The sequence below is a fragment of the Aedes albopictus genome, chromosome 2, assembly GCF_035046485.1.
Source record: "Aedes albopictus strain Foshan chromosome 2, AalbF5, whole genome shotgun sequence".
NCBI classification, from domain to species: domain Eukaryota; kingdom Metazoa; phylum Arthropoda; class Insecta; order Diptera; family Culicidae; genus Aedes; species Aedes albopictus.
The window spans coordinates 338078222-338096237 of record NC_085137.1 but is presented as its reverse complement, the minus strand read 5'-3'; the positions used below and the strand labels follow the sequence as shown (position 1 = coordinate 338096237).

At 42.8% G+C, this 18016-nt stretch overlaps 1 protein-coding gene across 1 annotated transcript; it reads left to right on the top strand.

Moving 5' to 3' along the window:
* Positions 1 to 7061: 7061 nt before the first annotated feature.
* Positions 7062 to 10285, top strand: LOC134286720 (uncharacterized). The gene is made up of 2 exons (XM_062848382.1): positions 7062 to 8044; positions 8639 to 10285. Exons 1-2 carry the CDS (start codon positions 7062 to 7064, stop codon positions 8640 to 8642), a joined length of 987 nt encoding a protein of 328 aa, XP_062704366.1. The 3' UTR covers positions 8643 to 10285.
* Positions 10286 to 18016: the final 7731 nt, after the last annotated feature.

Below are 18016 nucleotides of genomic sequence, written 5' to 3'. Positions count from 1 at the left end.
ATGGCTAGGGGGGTCTAATAAAAACCTAACCGCTAACGGAGCCTGTGGAGTACCAGGGCGCCCTCCACAGTATGTAGCCCTTACTGCGCTAACCGGAGCAATGGTGCAGTGGACCTTGTGTTTCTCCGAGACAATCAGCTGCCCTTCTTTAGTCTCACTTGAGGCTAAATAAGGGCGGGATTATGAAGATGTTGTTAATTAGTTTAAATTTTTACCTATGGGTAATTCTCGCTGAGACCGGCCCACTATTTACACCTTGTCTTCAAAAATGTTTAAGGTACCGATTTTCTGAAAGCCCTCGCCTAAAAAGTAAGAAAAATGCATTTGGTTACTCAAATTGATGGACCCCCCGTTAGTTAGAGCCACAACAATTTTTGCAGACCCCTCGATTTTGGTCAAATGGTGGCACACTTAAACCGTTATAACTCGAAAGTTTCTCCAACAACCACCTCAAAACGAATTGTTGTTGAAAAGAGGAAAGATAGAGCTACTATTCACAATAATAAAAAGTCGGGTCGGCCATATTGATTTTGGCCGCCATCTTGGATTTTTATACCAAAACATTTTTTTCACCATGAGGGCAACCACCGATTTTCAAAGTTTTTGCATCAATTGAAAGCTGGGACATTTATACATAGCATATCAAAAAATTAGAGATGTCTTTTTCTTCTTTCAAAAGTTATCTACCGTTTTGTAAATCATGCCACTTTTGCGCACTGGGCCCGGCGCCGGCCGTTTACATAAATGCAGCGTTATTTCGCAGTGTTTACGAACAAGAACCTCAATTCTGAACCCACTAATGGAAAGCTGAAGGTTTAAGCTTTTCAAAACGCTAAAAAAAAGTTATAAAAACAATGCTCGCATCATTGAGAAACAGTCAAAAACGGAAACGAACTTCCGATTTGGCCAAATTTTGCGGCACGCGCCTTTGTGTATACATGCAGGCGTAAACTCGGATGCTGTTGCATGTCGTTGCCGGTGCGTGTGGAAATGTATGGAGAAAACGTGACTTAATTTACAACCCCGTAGATAACTTTTGATATGAAAAAAAGACATCTCTAATTTTTTGATATGTTATGTAGAAAAGCCTCAGCTTTCAATTGATGCAAAAATTTTGAAAATCGATGGTTGCCCTCATGGTGAAAAAAATGTTTTGGTATAAAAATCCAAGATGGCGGCCAAAATCAATATGGCCGACCCAACTTTTTATTATTGTAAAAAGTAACTCTATCTTTCCTCTTTTCAACAACAATTCGTTTTGGGGTGGTTGTTGGAGAAACTTTCGAGTTATAACGGTTTAAGTGTGCCACCATTTGACCAAAATCGAGGGGTCTGCAAAAATTGTTGTGGCTCTAACTAACGGGGGGTCCATTAATTTGAGTAACCAAATGCATTTTTCTTACTTTTTAGGCGAGGGCTTTCAGAAAATCGGCACCTTAAACATTTTTGAAGACCAGGTGTAAATAGTGGGCCGATCTCAGCGAGAATTACCCCTATATGGTTTCGCATTATGCGATTTACACAGTGTATTCTATTTATTTATTTATTTATTACAGCATCTTCAACATGGTTGTTGTACAGACTGGTAACTTATTACTAATTAAACAAAAAAAAAACACACTTAACGAAAGGTACAAAGCAGATTCAAATTCACAATTATTAGATCAACATGAAATCACATTTTTACTTTAAACATCGCAGTTATCTAAGCTCTTTTAACCGTTTAAAACATTGATTTGATCATCATGGTTTCCAAGTGTCGACAAAGCGGTTTACAAATTCTCGGAACTTGATTCCATGCGGCCAAGTCGATGCACACATTGCCAAATCCTTGCATTTTCGGTTCAAAACTATTTCGAACGAAATATAATTGAGCAGCCTGTAATCTACCTGTTTCGGGACCAACTTTATCACGCTTATACAATCACCAGCAGAGGCACCAAGACATTTGCGAACCATCGACTCGACATCATACTCGGTAGTGGCGGTATCGATGTTTGTCCAGTAGCAATGCAAACCTATCATCGTTCTCCAACGCGGCACTCGGTACAGCTCGACTTTCGTAGCTCGTGTTTGTACCACTCATCACATCGGGAGCTGCAATCGGGGTAGAATGAAGCTGATTTGGGCTTGTAGAGATGGTAGAGATATCTTCTGGGATGATGCGGTCAAGTGTATTCATAATTGCCGAGACTTGAAGTTTCAATTGGGCTAATTCGGTGTTTACTGAATTGTTTGCTGCAGTTTGCGGTGGTGTAGATACTTGCTTTGAACTTCTCCAGTCATTAAAAGCAGGGCGGCATTCGCTACACAGCCATACAAATCCGTGCGATATAGATCGAAGGTGTTCCCTGCATAGTCCAACACATCCAATGTGGTATGAGTGACCACAGGGTCCAGCACACTCGACGTACATACGTAGTTCTGTGTATATACACAGGGCACATTTTTTGCAATATACGTTTGCATCACATTTTAACGAATTCGATTTCATTGTTAAACCGGCGTAATTTGTAAAGTTCTTGATTTTTCTTCACCAGAAACTTAAAACCACCACACGATATGCTAGTACTTGATACTTTCGAAAATTATGTCGTCGCAAAACGCTAGAAAAACGGAAATATTCGACGGAGAAACAGATAGCGACCGATAGATAAACAATAATAATATTCTGTGTATCCTCGCCTTTGGCGTTTTCCAATCGATACCGATTTGGTTTTATTGTTGCTGTTCTTTGTTGTGCTGTTGTTGCGAAGAGTTTAATCTTACCTAGTTTGGGTAGTGGCTACGGTTAGGGGCCGTCCATATACCACGTGGACAGCTTGGAGGGGGGAGGGGGTTCGCGAAAAGTCCACGCTTGTCCACGGAGAGGGGGGTGGGGGTTCGTCAAATGTCCACGTGGACAACATTTATAGACAAATTAGGAAACAAGAGTCCATAAACGAAACAAATTATGTCGCATTATTGATGAGATTCTCTTCAACAGTCCTGTCTTAGATTTTATTTTATTATACATTGTCTTTTAGTTGTGAGTTATTTCTTCAAGGAAAAAAATCATGGTATTGATTCACAGACTAATTTGTTTTAAATTATCCGAATTTCTAATTACTTAGATTTCTTCATCGAGGAATATTCTGGAGATTTAAAATGATGTGTAGAACATGCAAATGTTGGTGTTTCAGTCAGAGAATTTCCATTGAAGTTCTGTATTGATTTCTCGAAGTTCCATATCAAATTTTTAAACTACATACTTCAAAGTTTCAAAATGCATGTAGGGATTTGCAGACTTATCTCAAAAACTTTTTTGTAGGCTCATTTAAAATTGAGGATGTTTGTAATGGATATTAAAGTCTAAACCTCAGCAATACAATTTAGTTGCTGAAAATCTTGTTTTTTTTTTGTAAGAATCTAGGAATTATAATCTTATCCCAACAAAAATCTAGGATTTAAAATTACCTTATCTCAACAAAACAATCAGACAATCATAGATTGAACAAACATTCTAAAAAATACCGTCTTCAACCAGAGGCTGTACAGACTGAACATTGAGCAATCACTAACATTAGGCGATGGACATCACACGAAACACTCCCAGTGAAGAATTTTCTGTTTGACGAAAATTTTTCACCAGCTGGAGCGGGAATCGAACCCACACTCTCACAAACATTGAGCTGATCTAAAAACAATGTTGAAAACTTGTAGGCATCCTTTTTGTGCTACTTGTTTGAATTCTATGTAAAGCTATAGAATATTTGTATTTTACAAAGTTTTCAATCATATTTAAGACATTGTTTACGAAGAAAAAAAAAATATTATGAAAAAACTTTTCAAAATCACTTTTTCCATTTTTAGAAATATGAAAAAAAAAACTTTTTTTCGGATGTCCACGTGGACATTGGGGAGGGGGGTAGGGGTCAATGAAAAGTCCACGCTTGTCCACGGGGAAGGGGGAGGGGGTCAAAAACCATGAATTTCTGTCCACGTGGTATATGGACGGCCCCTTAGGATAGCTCAGATCAATCTTCAGCATAAAAGAACAGCAACGATCAATCTTTGCAGACTTATGCAAAATGGTACAGCCCAAGTGGCCTTGGTACAAGAACCTTACTTTCGTAAGGGAAATTTCTATCTAGGAAACCTTGTGAACCCGGTGTTTGCCACTTTCAGTAAACATGAAATGGCAAACTCGCGTATCATGCCTCGAGCCTGTGTGCTTGTCAACAACGCAATAGTTGCTACACTCATCTCTGAACTAACCACCAGAGATGTATGTGCTATCACAATTGATGTATCTGTTGGAAACCACAACAGGAAATACGTCTATTGTTCTGTGTATTTACCGCATGATGAACCATCCCCTACGGATGCTTTCAAACAAGTCATCGCATACTGCACTTCAAAAGGCCTTCCGCTAATTGTTGGCAGTGATGCTAATGCTCACCATATCATCTGGGGCAGCTCAGACATTAACTTGAGAGGCTCCAGTTTGATGGAGTACTTAAGTAGTACAGATCTTGCATTACTTAACATAGGCAACCGCCCAACCTTCATGATATCTGCTAGAGAAGAAGTGTTAGATATAACGCTTTGCTCTAGCAGAATTAGTCACGAGCTGACCAATTGGCATGTGTCAGATGAAGAATCTTTATCTGACCATCGCTATATCTTTTTTGATCATTTAAATGTTACTTCGCAAACATTGCGTTTCAGGAATCCTCGGTCAACAAACTGGGATCTTTATACTGATTTGGTTGCAGCCAAATTTCATGGATATTCACCATCCATTGACACTCCAAGTGATTTAGATGATGCCGTTGATACTACAACGACCTTCATCATGGAAGCTTTTGAAGAAGCATGCCCTCTACGGTCTGTGAAGATCACAAGAGGAACCCCTTGGTGGAACTCTGATCTGGCGAAACTCAGGAAACAATGTAGAAAGAGTTGGAACAGACGACGTTCGGCTGGTTCGGAGGCTTTCAGGTCGGCTCGCAAGGCCTACAGGAAAGCTCTCCGGTCTGCTGAACGATCCGGCTGTAAAAACCTTTGTACAAATGTTTCCAACTTGAGTGAAGTCAGTCGGTTAAACAAAATCCTTGCAAAATCTAAGGATTTCCGGGTGAACGAACTTCGTTTGCCAAATGGCGATCTGACTTCCTCTGATGAGGAAGTTCTGGAATGCTTATTCAGCACACACTTCCCTGGATGTGTGGATATTACATCTTCGGATGATCCTGATGTCTTTTCTTGTAGTTATGATTCTTTAGCTTCGGCTCGGAGTATTGTAACTATAGAATCGATTGAGTGGGCTCTTAATAGCTTTGCTCTTTTCAAATCTCCTGGGGCAGATGGGATTTATCCTATTTTGCTTCAGAAGGGATTTGATTATTTCAAACATGTTTTGAAAAAACTACTTGTTTGCAGTTTTGCTACAGGGTATATTCCCAAATCCTGGAGGGATATTACTGTAAAGTTTATTCCGAAAGTGGGTCGTGCGTCGTATGAAGAAGCAAAGAGTTTCAGACCTATCAGTTTGACCTCTTTTCTTCTGAAATGCTTAGAACGCATTGTGGATCATCACATCCGTGATGTTCATTTGGCCAACGTGCCTCTTCATGTGAACCAACATGCCTACCAATCTGGTAAGTCCACTGTGACTCTTTTACACAAGGTTGTTTACGATATCGAGAAAGCATTCGCTCAAAAGCAATCTTGTTTGGGTGTTTTCTTAGATATCGAGGGTGCCTTTGACAACATGCCTTTCGATGGCATATTGGAAGCCGCACGGAGTCATGGTATATCTCCAATGATTTCCAATTGGGTTCACAAAATGCTCAAAAACCGATATCTCTTCTCGACATTGCGTCTAGCAGGGATTGATTGATGTAATGGTGGACAGTGTAGTTTGTTTCTGCCGTGCAGCTTCAAAATTAATTAATTTACGTGTGAAATAGTGCAAGTGCCGCGGGAAATAGTGTTTTACCGTGTGCCAATTGGATAATTACGACGACGACACCAGGTGACCAAGTGTCGGTGGGGTTTGTTCGCCTTTAATTTGTGTTTTTCTGCCACCCCAGCAGCAGTAATTGCTGGCGGGCGGCAAAGCAAATTTGGCATTTTTTATTGCTTCTCTGTGTTCTGTGTTGTGTTGTGTGCATGGTTTTGCATTTGTGTATAGGCTCCAGCGATGGTTGAGTGTAGTCTATGTGGTGGTAATGTGCTTCCAAGCGATTTACCCTTGTGCTGTTCGGGATGTGGATGTGCAAAAGTAGTCCACTACAAATGCACATCTCTGACCAAAGCAGTGGCAAAGGTAATAACGGAGAACGAAAATGTAGCGTTCAAATGTGATGAGTGTTTATCAAGCCAGTGTTGTGGCGAGCAGAATGTTCTGCTTTCTAACGCACAAAAGTTCGAAGAGGAGATGAAGAAGATTTCTTCACTCGCCGATTCGCTTAGTGGCGTTCGAGAGCACATTGCTGCTCAGATAAACGAGACAATGAAATGCGATATTGAACAATTGGGGAGAAATCTAAATTGTACATTGGAGAAGGCAATTTTTGGACTTGGGGAATTAGTTAATAAAGAAATGGAAAATATGAAATGTTCATTTTCTCAATTTAATTCGGGAAAGGCTGCAATGAATGTAAGACAAGGTACTTCTAGCACGGCTTCGGAGCCGAACTCGAATCCCAGAGGTAAAAAGCGTAGAGTTCAGGATGACGGTGCCGATACGTCAGATGATGTTTTCATTGAAAAAGTTAGTTTTGCGGATATTGTTAAGAACAACTCTGGGAATCAAACTAACGGTAAAATTAGTAGAAAGAAAAGCGTGAAGTCTAATGACGCTAATGTCACAAAGAAGGTTGAGGTGACTCGTAAGGCTCGTCCAGTCATTGTGATAAAGCCGCAAGAGTCCAGCCAGAGTAGCGATGATACTCGAAAATTTTTGTACACTAAACTGGATCCAAAAATACACAAGATCAGTAACTTTAGAAACGGGAAAGATGGCTCTATTATTGCTGAGTGTGCAACAGGATATAACGTAAATGTTGTTAAAGATGGCATTCACCTGGCATTCACCTGGCATGGACCCCAGCCAGGGTTCCCGGAAAGCTGGGAAGGGTGGGCCTGAAAAGGCTGGCCCGTCCCGGAACGATGGGAGCAAGGGGTTGCGACCGCTAGTGGGCCCTCAACAGCCACAGAGTAGGGCGATCCAAGGGAAGGACCCCCCTTGGACGAAGGTAGAGCGGAAGAGGAAGAAGAAGGCGAATCCGCAGGTAGTAGCGCAGGACGCCAAGCCAAGGCGTAGGAGGGCAGGTGCCAAGCGCGAGAAAGGCGACGCTATCGTCATCAAGACGGAACAGTCCAAGTACTCGGACGTCTTGAAGATGATGCGAAGCGAAGCCAAGCTTGAGGGTCTTGGAGCCGACGTACGCAGTATTAGACGTACTCGTACGGGCGAGATGATCCTGGAGCTGAAGCGCCAGAAGGAGCACGAGGGCGCCGCCTATAAGAGGCTGGCAGAAGAGGTCCTTGGTGAGGGTGTGCAGGTGAGGGCTCTGACACATGAGGCGACTCTGAAGGTCAAGGACATCGATGAGATCACCGAAGTGGAAGAGCTCGTCACGGCACTGCGGCAACAGTGCGATGTGCAGGTGGCCGCCGCAGCCGTTAAGCTACGGAAAGGGCCAGCAGGGACACAGATAGCTTTGGTTCAGCTACCTGTGGCGGACGTCAAAAAGTCCGTTAAAGTAGGGAGCATAAAGGTGGGTTGGTGTGTATGTCACCTGACATTCCACGAGCCACCAGAGGTTTGCTTCAGGTGTCTGGAACCAGGACACAAGTCGTGGGACTGCAAAGGCCCCGACAGGCGCAAACTGTGCAGGCGATGCGGCGCTGAAGGTCATAAGGCCCAAAGCTGCACGAGTCCGCCCATCTGCATGATCTGTACCGGGAAATCCTCGAACAACAGACATCCGATGGGTGGCCCAAGGTGCCCGGCCTTCAAGAAAGCCGCAGTGAACAACAAATCACAGTGCAGGTCAAGGTAAGTAAAAGGAAGGTAATCCAATATGTCAGATTCCACCATCCGCCATATTGGAAAACCTAACGACGGCTGGCAAGTTTGTATTCAATTTTTTTCACTAGTGAGATGACAAACAAAAACTTTCTGCCCTAGCAACGTAGCAACCCCACAGAAACCATGCACGCTTAACTTTCTCAGCACTAAAATCGGACAAACTTCATGACACTCATCGAGTGTTTCCTACTTACACGGATTGCAAATTACCTCGTACACCCACTCAAGCAAATATGTTGCAATATTTTTGGCAAAGCAATCTCTTTTGGTTAAGAAATCACCATTGTATTCATAATTAACAAAAATGCGGGGGTACGAGCAAATTTCAAACCTGGGGGAATATTACTCATTTTATGAGTGCCATGGAAATATGTCAACATTGGTTATCCGTGTTGAGAATGTTGTTGCCGATGCGGCGTAGCAACGCTTCTGTAGAGTTTTGCAGCATAAACAAACTGGCCGGCTGTCACCTCCATCCCCCCGCAGTGTGCCGCACTCCCCGCATCCACTTACTGCTTATACGCTAACACCTTCCTTATAAACATCTTGGTGCAGGTAACGCAGCTGAACCTGAACCACTGTGATGCGGCTCAGCAACTGCTTTGTCAGGCAGTTTCTGAGTGGGAGACGGATATCGCCATCATATCGGACCCATACCGAGTACCCGCCGGCAACGGCAACTGGGTCGCGGATGGGACCAGAAAAATGGCGGCGATATGGACGACGGGTAAATACCCCGTTCAGGAGTTGGTGTCTACTACCTATGAGGGCTTCGTGGTCGCCAAAGTAAACGGGGTCTTCTTCTGTAGCTGTTATGCGCCTCCGCGGTGGCCGATCGAGCAGTTCACGCAAATGCTGGACCGCTTAACGACCGTGCTAACAGGGCGAAGGCCGGTGGTAATAGCGGGCGACTTTAATGCCTGGGCCGTGGAATGGGGAAGCCGTTTCACGAACCAGCGGGGTCAGATCCTGCTAGAAACACTGGCCATCTTAGAAGTCGACTTGGCTAATGTCGGTACCAAGAGTACCTTTAGTCGAAACGGAGCGGAGTCAATTATTGACGTGACCTTTTGTAGTCCTGGCCTAACAAGTAGTTCGAACTGGAGAGTAGATGATGGCTACACTCACAGCGACCACCTGGCGGTTCGCTACAGTATCGACTACAATAACAGCAGACAGCGGATAGAAGAAGAGGCGGCTAGGCCAAGGCCAAGCCCTCGCAGGTGGAAGACATCATACTTCGACGAAGGGGTATTTAGGGAGGCGCTCCGCCGTGAGCAAAACTTAATCGGTTTAGACGGCGACGAGCTGGTAGCGGTGCTCTCACGTGCGTGTGATGCGACCATGCCTAGGCGAGTCCACCCTAGAAATGGGAGGCCACCGGCTTACTGGTGGACCGACGCGATTGCGGACCTGCGCCGCGCCTGCCTACGGGCTAGGCGGCGGATGCAGCGAGCACGATCAGAGGAAGAGCGAAACGAACGGCGGGTGGTGTTCGCCGCTGCAAAAGCCGCGCTTAAGACCGAGATAAGAGCAAGCAAAAAGGCCTGCTTTGAGGGTCTCTGTCAGAGTGCCAATACGAACCCGTGGGGTGACGCCTACAGGATCGTTATGGCCAAGACGAGAGGTGTGATGGCTCCTACAGAGCAATCTCCAGAGATGTTGGAGGGGATCATTGGAGGACTTTTTCCGCGTCATGATCCTAGTCCTTGGCCTCCTTTCGTAGGACAGCCGGGGACTGGGGCTGGCGATGAGGAGAGGGTCACCGATGTGGAACTTGCGGGGATAGCTAAGTCCCTTAGCGTAGGTAAGGCCCCAGGTCCGGACGGAGTTCCGAACCTGGCCTTAAAAGTAGCTATTGCAGAGGCTCCCGAGATGTTCAGGTCTGCTATGCAGAAATGCCTGGACGAGGGAGTTTTCCCAGAAGCTTGGAAGAGGCAGAGCCTGGTACTATTGCCAAAGGCGGGGAAACCACCCGGAGACCCGTCGGCATATAGACCAATATGCTTGATTGACACGGCGGGGAAGGTGCTCGAAAAGATCATCCTCAATAGAATGTTGCGGTTCACCGAGGGCGAAAATGGTCTTTCGAGTAACCAGTACGGCTTCCGGAAGGGGAGGTCCACCGTAGACGCTATCTTGTCGGTTACAAAAACCGCCGAGAAAGCACTCGAGCCTAAGAGGAGGGGAATTCGCTTTTGCGCGGTACCGTGTGCGCACCTAACTTTGCGCAGGTCCAAACTTTGCGCATTCTTGTAAAATAACGAAACAAATAACTAAATGTCAACATATTTACCAGTTTAATCATTGCACTAGCATTGTGTAAACATAAACATTATTTGACAAATATTTAACTGCCATAAAATCATTGTTTATGTTGAATAATAAACAAAAAATACACAAAAATGTCAAAATTTGCCTCGCCTTAACACGGTTTCCAAGAAGTAACTCTACCTAAAATCAACATTTTCCTCGATAAAACTGTGCAACGATGATTAATTTTGCAGTTAATTGACAAAAAAGGTGATATTCTAGCAATATCAATCACAGTTCGTAATAAATTTTTCAATTTAATTAGTAAATAGTGGTGCGCAATGTTTAGAACCATTATTTGCCCTGTGTTCCTTATTTTTGCGCACTTTCAGTAAATGCATGTTGAACGTTAAATACATGACATATGAACCATTCAAATATTATGTAACACCAGTACTGATAATTTCAGGCCTGCCTCTCCACCATGTAGCAGATTTTGTATAGAAATTAGTACAAAAATGTATGAACTGTAGCACTACGGCACTCTCCATCTGTCTACAATGAGACGTGATTTGTGAACAGTCCTTCATTTGAATTTTCCGGCGGTCAATGTTAGGGACGATTCAAATATGACGTCCACCATTTTTTTTAGATTTTTAGAACCCCCTCTTCTCCTGGGCCACCCCGTCACGCTTCATAGTATACCTGATACATGGCATATCACACTTTTTCAGACAAGTCCAGCCCCCTCCCCCAAAGATGGACGTCATATTTAAATAACCCCTTATTGTTCCTATCCGTAACAGTCACTTCATTTATCAGGAAGCTTTTACCTTTGATCTTTAGCCACAGGAAACAACCCCTCATGAAGTTTGGATTGTTCACACGGTAGGTGCTTAGTACGAACCGCAGACGAAATTAAGAACTCCAGAGGTATCCGTTCCCCCTCCCTCGTAGGACAAAGTTTTTCAACAAAGATCAATTAAGGGCACACTACCTGATCTGAATTACTTTAGTTTCATGGGCAAATATTAAATAATAGCATTTTTGATTACTTTTTTGAACAATTCATAGCATGCGCAAAGTTAGGCACACTATGCGCAAAGTTAGGAACAATCGAAGATTTTGTGCGCAAAGTTAGGAACAAGGCAATGAAATAGTTTTTCTATTTTAAGTATTTTTTGGTTAATATTATGGTTTTTTTAATATTTCAGACTCAAAGAAGGATCATTAGTCTATCGTATGAGCATGTTGTTCATGATATATTTTGTTTGTTTGTATTTTTTATAACGACTAGAAATTTGATTTTTCTTAACTGCGCAAAGTTTGGTACATACACGGTAGTGACTCTGGATGTAAGGAATGCGTTTAATAGCGCCAGCTGGTCTGCTATTGCCGATGCGCTCTTGCGTCTGGGGATACCGGAGTACCTGTACAAGATTCTCGGAAGTTACTTTCAGAATCGTGTACTAGTCTACGACACGGAGGTGGGTCGGAAGTGCTTTCACATAACCTCAGGAGTCCCGCAAGGTTCCATCCTGGGTCCGGTGTTATGGAATGTCATGTACGACGAGGTGTTGAGGTTAGAGTATCCAGTGGGAGTGGTGATTGTCGGATTTGCCGACGACATTACGCTCGAAGTCTACGGTGAAACGATCGAGGAGGTAAAGTTGACTACCAACCACTCGATCAAGGTTGTGGAGGCGTGGATGCGGTCCAGGAAACTGGAGCTGGCTCACCACAAGACAGAGGTGACGGTTGTTAACAACCTGAAGTCGGAGCAGCAGACGGAGATCAGTGTAGGAGACTGTACTATCCTGTCAAAGCGCTCCGTCAAACACTTGGGCGTGATGATCGACGATAAGCTTACCTTCGGTAGCCACGTCGATTATGCCTGTAAAAGAGCCTCCACAGCTATTGCGGCACTGTCCCGGATGATGTCCAATAGCTCTGCGGTGTACGCCAGTAAGCGCAAGCTTCTGGCTAGTGTTGCTACATCCATACTTAGGTATGGCGGCCCGGCGTGGGGCACCGCGCTAAGTACTAAATGCTACCGACGGAAGCTGGAAAGTACTTACAGGCTTATGTGCCTGAGGGTTGCGAGCGCGTACCGTACCGTGTCACACGACGCTCTCTGCGTCATTACTGGTATGGTGCCTATCAGCATTCTTATCAGTGAGGACATGGAGTGCTTCGAAATGCGCGGCACAAGAGGCATACGCAGGACTGTCAGGATGGCCTCTATGGTCAAATGGCAGCGCGCGTGGGACAGTTCCAAAGGAAGGTGGACCTATAGGTTGATACCGAGGGTAGATAGTTGGATTAATAGGCGCCATGGGGAAGTCACATTCCACCTGACACAGGTCCTTACAGGTCATGGTTGCTTCCGACAGTATCTACACCGTTTCGGGCATGCGGATTCTCCCGAATGCCCAGTGTGCAATGGTTTAGAGGAAACGGCGGAACACGTTTTGTTCGTGTGCTCGCGTTTTCGCACAATGCGTGACCGCATGCTTGCCACATGCGGGGAGGACACAACTCCGGACAACTTGGTCCAGAGGATGTGTAGGGATGAGTTTGGCTGGAACGCCGTTTCAACGGCTATTACACACATCGTCTGGGAGCTACAGAGGAGGTGGCGCGTGGACTGGGAGAATGGCTAGTCCAGATGCAGTACAAGAGGTGGTCCAGGGGTTCGGAGTCGGCTTCGTAGGTCATACCGGTGCCCTGCGGTCGAGATCGACCCTTACAACGATTAAGTGGCCGCGGAGAGGAAGTCCCGGTAGTGGTGCTGTCGTGGCGTCGGTCCACTGGGTTGGATCCGAGCCCGCGGTTGGAAAGGGGTCCCCGGCAAGGGTCGGGGTAGGTGAGATCCTGCTGTCTGCAACCTACGGGTGCATCTGATAGGGCCTGAAGGGTAGTGATACCCTTCCTTACGGGCAGGTCAGATCGGGTTGCACGTGGGCATCAGTTCTTGATGTCCGCTCAGCAGTAGGGCGCGGGCGGGGTTGACCCTGCCCGCCTTCCGAGGACAAAGGGAGTGGCGAGGACCACTCGGGAAACTGGCTAAGCGCCAGCATGCTACCGTGATGGACTCTCCAAAGCGAGTCATCGATGTTCGTTGCTGCAGGCTACGCAGCTAACCTTGTGGGTGCGATGTGCACTAGCCCCTCTCTGAAGCAATACCTTCTTGGTGGTTCCGGAGAGACGTAGGGTTTGGCGACCATAGGAATGGTTTAGTGGGTACGAGGAGAGAGTAGTCCTGGATTTTACTTTTGTTGTAGAAGACGGCCTGTCAGACCTACACTACCCTAACCTTCTGTTAGGGTGTCTGTTGAGCAGATTATCCCCCTATGGTTTAGAAGGAAAAAAAAAAAAAAAGATGGCATTCAAAGTGAATTGGGTGAAAACTACAAAGCTGTTGTTCCCTCATCGGTGCCAAGACTTAAAGTGATGGGCATGTGCGATCAGTTTTCTTCCGATGAATTCATTCAAATCCTAAAGGACCAGAATGAAGACATCGCTATCAATGAAGTGAAAGTCATCCGTATGTTTGAAAATCCACGTTTCAAGTACAACAAGTACAACGCGGTGATTGAAGTTGATAAAAATACGTACAGTTGCATGTTGACCGCTAGGAAGGTAAATATAAGGTTTGATCGGTGCCTTGTTGTTCCAGACAATAGTATTGTACGATGTTTCGAGTGTGGAGAATTTGGGCACGTGAGCACTAATTGCAAGAACGGCACTAAGTGCTCTAAGTGCAGTGAAAGTCACAAGTCATCTGAATGCACGTCAACTGTATTGAAATGTGTTAATTGTTGTAAAATGAATAACGAACGTAAACTTAACTTGGACGTTAACCACGCAGCTTTCAATGTTAGTGAATGTGAAGTCTATAAGAGACTTGTTCAAAGAAAAAAAAGCAGCTTGCATTTAAATGAATAGCAACCAAGTTCCGGTAGTAATGTGACACAATTTGATATTTTATATTTTAACATTGCGGGTTTATCTACAAACTACGTTGCACTACGTCAGATTGTAGAAGTTAAACGTCCACTTTTAGTCTTTTTATCAGAAACACATATTGTTGATATGGATGCGTTTGAACAGTACAGTATTCCGGGATATAATATAGCTGCTTGTTTGTCACATTCAAGACACACTGGCGGTGTTGCTATTTATGTCAAAGAATCAATTCAATTCAAGCTTCAATTGAACGAAGTTTGTGAAGGTAATTGGTTTTTGGGCATTGCAGTTGTGCGAGGCATGAAGGTGGGTAATTATGGTTGTTTATATCATTCTCCCAGTTCAAGTGATCACCATTTTATTGCTATTTTAGAAAACTGGCTTGAGAGTTTCGTAGATCCTAGTAAATTAAACGTACTTGCTGGTGATTTTAATATTAACTGGTGTGACATTCATAATTCGAATCAGTTGAAACGATTATCGGAATTTTTAATTTAAAACAAAAAGTAAATGAGTATAATGAGTATACGCGTATTTCCAGCCATAGTAAAACTTTGATTGATCATGTTTATTCTAATTTTGACTCTGTTAGTACAGTTACGTGTTTAGATTTAAAAATAACCGATCATGAAACATTAGTTATTAACGTTGAGGATACTCAAGAAGACGATAATGCGGTGAAATTGAAGTGCTGGAAAAAATACTCAAAGCAAGCAGTTTCAAGGCTTGTCGAGAGAAACATGGATTTTCAAACAACGGATTCCCTGGATGTGAAATCAGCTGTTCTTACCGACGTTTTGAAAACCTGTACCAATGAATTAGTTGAACAGAAGATTGTTTCTTTGAAAAATTCTAACAGCTGGTACAATTTAGATCTACTGCGTCTTAAACGCACAAGAGATAAATTGTACAAAAAGTTACGTAGAAATAATAATAATTATAATTGGAAGAGGTACTGTGTTGCGCGTAATAAATATTCGCAATCGTTAAAACAAACGCGTTGCGAATATATACAGAGGAAAATTGATCAGCATCAAAACAACAGCAAAGAGTTATGGAAAATTTTAAAATCTTTGCTCAAACCTAGTAATTGTAAACCGCGGTCTATAACTTTTAACGGCACATTAGAAGATAATGAACAAATAATAGCATGTAAATTTAATGAGTATTTCATCAATAGTGTTTCAGCAATTAACCAATCCATTGAGTTAGTTGATGAACCTGATGAAATAAAACAGCCGATAAACAATAATTGTAGATTTGAATGTTTTCACCCAATCACGATTGAAGAACTTAGGAATACTTGCTTTTCTATGGGAAAAACGGCTGGCGTAGATAATGTAAATGCAAAGGTAATACAAGATTGCTTTGATGTCATCGGCCACAACCTGCTGGACCTGATAAACGAATCACTGCAAACTGGGCACGTGCCACAGGTTTGGAAGGAATCTTTAGTGATTCCTATTCAAAAAGTTGCTGGGACGATTAAATCCGAAGAGTTTCGTCCTATCAATATGTTGCACACATTAGATAAAATTTTAGAACTTGTAGTTAAAGGCCAGCTATTAACGTATTTAAATAGTAATAACTTGCTTATACCAGAGCAATCGGGATATCGGGAAGGTCATTCCTGTGAAACCGCATTGAACTTGGTATTAGCAAAATGGAAAGAAAGCATAGAGCGAAAAGATACGATTGTTGCTGTATTTTTGGATCTGAAACGCGCCTTTGAAACAATTTCTCGGCCCTTATTGTTACAAAAAATCAGGCGTTTTGGAATTTCGGGTTCTGCATATAAATGGTTTGAAAGCTATCTGTGTGACAGAACCCAAAGGACTGCATTTAACGATTCTGTTTCGAGTCCCGTGAACAATAATCTTGGTGTTCCACAGGGAAGTGTATTAGGGCCCATTTTATTTATTATGTACATTAATGACATGAAACGAGTCTTGCGATATTGTGATATAAACCTTTTTGCAGATGATACTGTGCTATTCATTGCAGCTAAAAGTTTAGGCGAAGCCATATCCCATTCGAATGAAGATTTGCGTTCTCTGAGTAGATGGTTAAAATACAAACAGTTGAAGTTGAACATAGATAAAACTAAATTCATGGTAATTTCGCGTAGCCGAGTAAATGAGAACGTCTCAGTTAAAATTGATGATGAGACACTTGAACGCGTTCGGGAGATTAAATATCTTGGCGTGATTATTGATGATAGATTAAAATTTGACTATCATATTGACAATGTCATCAAGAAAATAGCCAAGAAGTATGGAATTCTTTGCCGACTCAAAAACGATTTAACTATTGCTAGTAAGATACATTTGTATAAATCAATCATCTCTCCCCACATAGACTTCTGCTCTTCCATTTTGTTTTTAGCCAATGAAACACAAATATCGAGATTGCAGCGATTGCAAAATAAAATAATGCGTTTGATTTTGAGATGCAATAGATTCACATCCTCCTCTTTCTTATTGGATGCCCTACAGTGGCTATCAGTGAAGCAAAGAATTGTGTTTTTAACTTTGGTGTTCATTTTCAAGATAGTTAATGGTTTGCTGCCTCGATATTTGTGTGATCGAATTGAAAGAGGAAGTGACATTCATAGGTATAATACTAGAAACGCGGATGATGTAAGAACACCACATTTTTTAAACGGTGCTTCACAAAATTCCCTATTTTATGAAGGTATTAATGTTTTCAATTCGATGCCTACACACATAAAACTAGCACCAACATTATCACGGTTCAAGAGACTATGTATTTCACACGTCAAAGCTGCCTTTTGAACAGCTACTCTGTCAAATTTTCAATACTTGACTAAATTTGTATCTTGACGAAGTTCCTGCAAACGGATATTTTTGTTTGAACAATTTTGTATAACCTTTTAATATTTATTGAGGCACCAATAAACTATAATGTTCGCCTCGATGATGATGATGGAATTTTATTGTATTGACGTAATTTACTCTATTTTTTGTGTAGTCTACAAAAGTTTGAGTCTCGCGCGCGGTGACAGGTATAAATGACTTTTTTGTATTTATTTATCATATGGAATATTTGTACTGTTGAAGGATTCTGTAGAGTAGTAGTGAGTTGTCTAGTTGAATGTCGGGAATTTCTTGAGAATGAGAATATTGCCGACTGTTTTGACATCGCGCGAACGTTATCAATCCTCGCAATATTTTTGATTTTCTGATTTTTCATGATCACTAGTAATGCTTGCAAACATCTGTAGTTGAGAGCATCAGTATTTTAAAATTTATGTTTTTGCTGTATAGTGTGACAAATTATAAAGTTGTTTATATCTGTGAAAATAATCAGACCGTATTAAGTTTGCAAATCTGATTACATTGTTTATAATTAATAATTATCTTAAAGATATATCGTCTAGCTCAAACCTTTGTAGGGGTATGTGGCGGGACCATCATCATCATCATCATCATCTAAGGGATTAGGAAATTGAGTGTTTGTGGATGCCCCCAAGGGGGAGTCTTATCGCCGCTTTTGTGGAATCTCGTAGCAGATACGCTATTGAGACAACTCAATAATAGCGGTTTTCCTACTTATGGTTTTGCCGACGTCTACCTAACATTGTTAGTTGGTATGTGCATCAGCACCCTTTTCGACCTGATGCAAAACGCCCTTCAGGTAGTTGAGGGTTGGTGTCGCCAATATGGCCTTTCGGTTAATCCGAGTAAAACA